General features: G+C 52.2%; 1 protein-coding gene across 1 annotated transcript; it reads left to right on the top strand.

Annotated features, from left to right (window-relative positions):
- Positions 1-338: 338 nt before the first annotated feature.
- Positions 339-1,523, top strand: LOC109508118 (uncharacterized; the record flags this gene model as incomplete). Its single annotated transcript, XM_019857959.1, has 1 exon — positions 339-1,523. A coding segment is annotated over one exon (938 nt), but the record flags the coding sequence as incomplete, so codon positions are not given.
- Positions 1,524-1,529: the final 6 nt, after the last annotated feature.

The following is a 1,529-nucleotide window of genomic DNA, read 5'->3' on the forward strand; positions in this document are numbered from 1 at the left end:
AAGCACACAACATGGCTCACAGGACCCACCTTTCTATCTATGCCGGATGGAATTCCCAATCACGAAGAAGAATCCTACGAACTGGTTGACCCAAACGCCGACAGCGAGGTTCGTTCCCACGCGACAGCTATCACAAACTCTCCTACACAGCTGGGATCTTATCGCTTTGAACGGTTCTCGTCATGGAAGTCCCTTGTGAGAGCTATAGCATCCTTGTCCAACCTTGTGAAGAGGAGAAAGGCTGCAATCATACCCAACTGCAAGGCCAAAAGTCCTGGACCTTGCTCGGTCGAAGAACTGTCAGAGACTAAGACTCTGATCATTCGCTGTGTTGAAAGGGAGACCTACAAGAAAGAGTTTGACTGAGAACACTTCCCTACGAAAACTGGACCCCTACGTGGATGAGGACGGTCTTCTACGGATAGGAGGAAGACTCAAGCACGCAGCTCTCGACACAAACGAACAGTTTCCAATCATCGTTCCAACTCGCAGTCACGTCGCGACGCTCCTTGTGAGACACTACCACGAGAAGGTCAAGCACCAGGGCCGAGTCTTCACCGAGGGATCCATCCGAGCAGCGGGATACTGGATCGTGGGAGCCAAACGGTGCATCAACAACATCCTCCACAAATGCGTGACCTGTAATAAGCTTCGCGGGAAGATACGTGTTCAGAAGATGGCAGATCTCCCTGCCGACCGTTTGAGCTCGGAACCACCCTTTACTTACGTGGGACTTGATGTGTTCGGGCCCTGGGCTGTCACCACGCGACGTACCCGCGGTGGCCAGGCAAATAGCAAACGATGGGCGGTCCTCTTCACCTGCATGAGCACACGCGCTGTGCACATTGAGCTCATTGAGGCGATGGACACATCCTCCTTCATCAACGCCTTGCGACGGTTTTTGGCGATGCGAGGACCAGTGAAACAGATTCGGTCGGATTGTGGGACAAATTTTAAAGGCACGAGCAAAGAACTGCACATGTTGGCCACAGACCCCGAAGAACCTAACGTCAACAAGTACTTGGGGGAACAAGGATGCACGTGGATCTTTAACCCTCCACACTCCTCTCACATGGGAGGAGCGTGGGAACGCATGATCGGAGTCTCCAGACGGATCCTTGACTCCATGCTACAGGAAAATCACCAGTCACGCCTCACGCATGAGGTATTGTCAACCTTGATGGCTGAGGTAACTGCAATCATCAATGCCAGACCCCTCGCACCAATATCCTCTGATCCAGAGTCTCCTTTCCTGCAACCCCTGCATCGTTGCTGACGCAGAAGATGTACCATCTCCCTGCTCCTCCAGGAGCCTTTGACAAGAAAGACCTCCATCGCCAACAATGGAGACAAGTTCAACATCTTGCCAACGTCTTCTGGAACAGATGGTGATGCGAGTACCTTCCCACGCTACAGACGCGCAGCAAGTGGCAGGATGTCAGACCTAACGTCAAGGAAGGTGACCTAGTGTTGCTTAAGGACAATCAAACCAATAGAAATGAATGGCCACTTGCAGTCGTGACAAAGAC

Source organism: Hippocampus comes, unplaced genomic scaffold (genome assembly GCF_001891065.2).
Source record: "Hippocampus comes isolate QL1 unplaced genomic scaffold, H_comes_QL1_v1.1 scaffold1564, whole genome shotgun sequence".
NCBI classification, from domain to species: domain Eukaryota; kingdom Metazoa; phylum Chordata; class Actinopteri; order Syngnathiformes; family Syngnathidae; genus Hippocampus; species Hippocampus comes.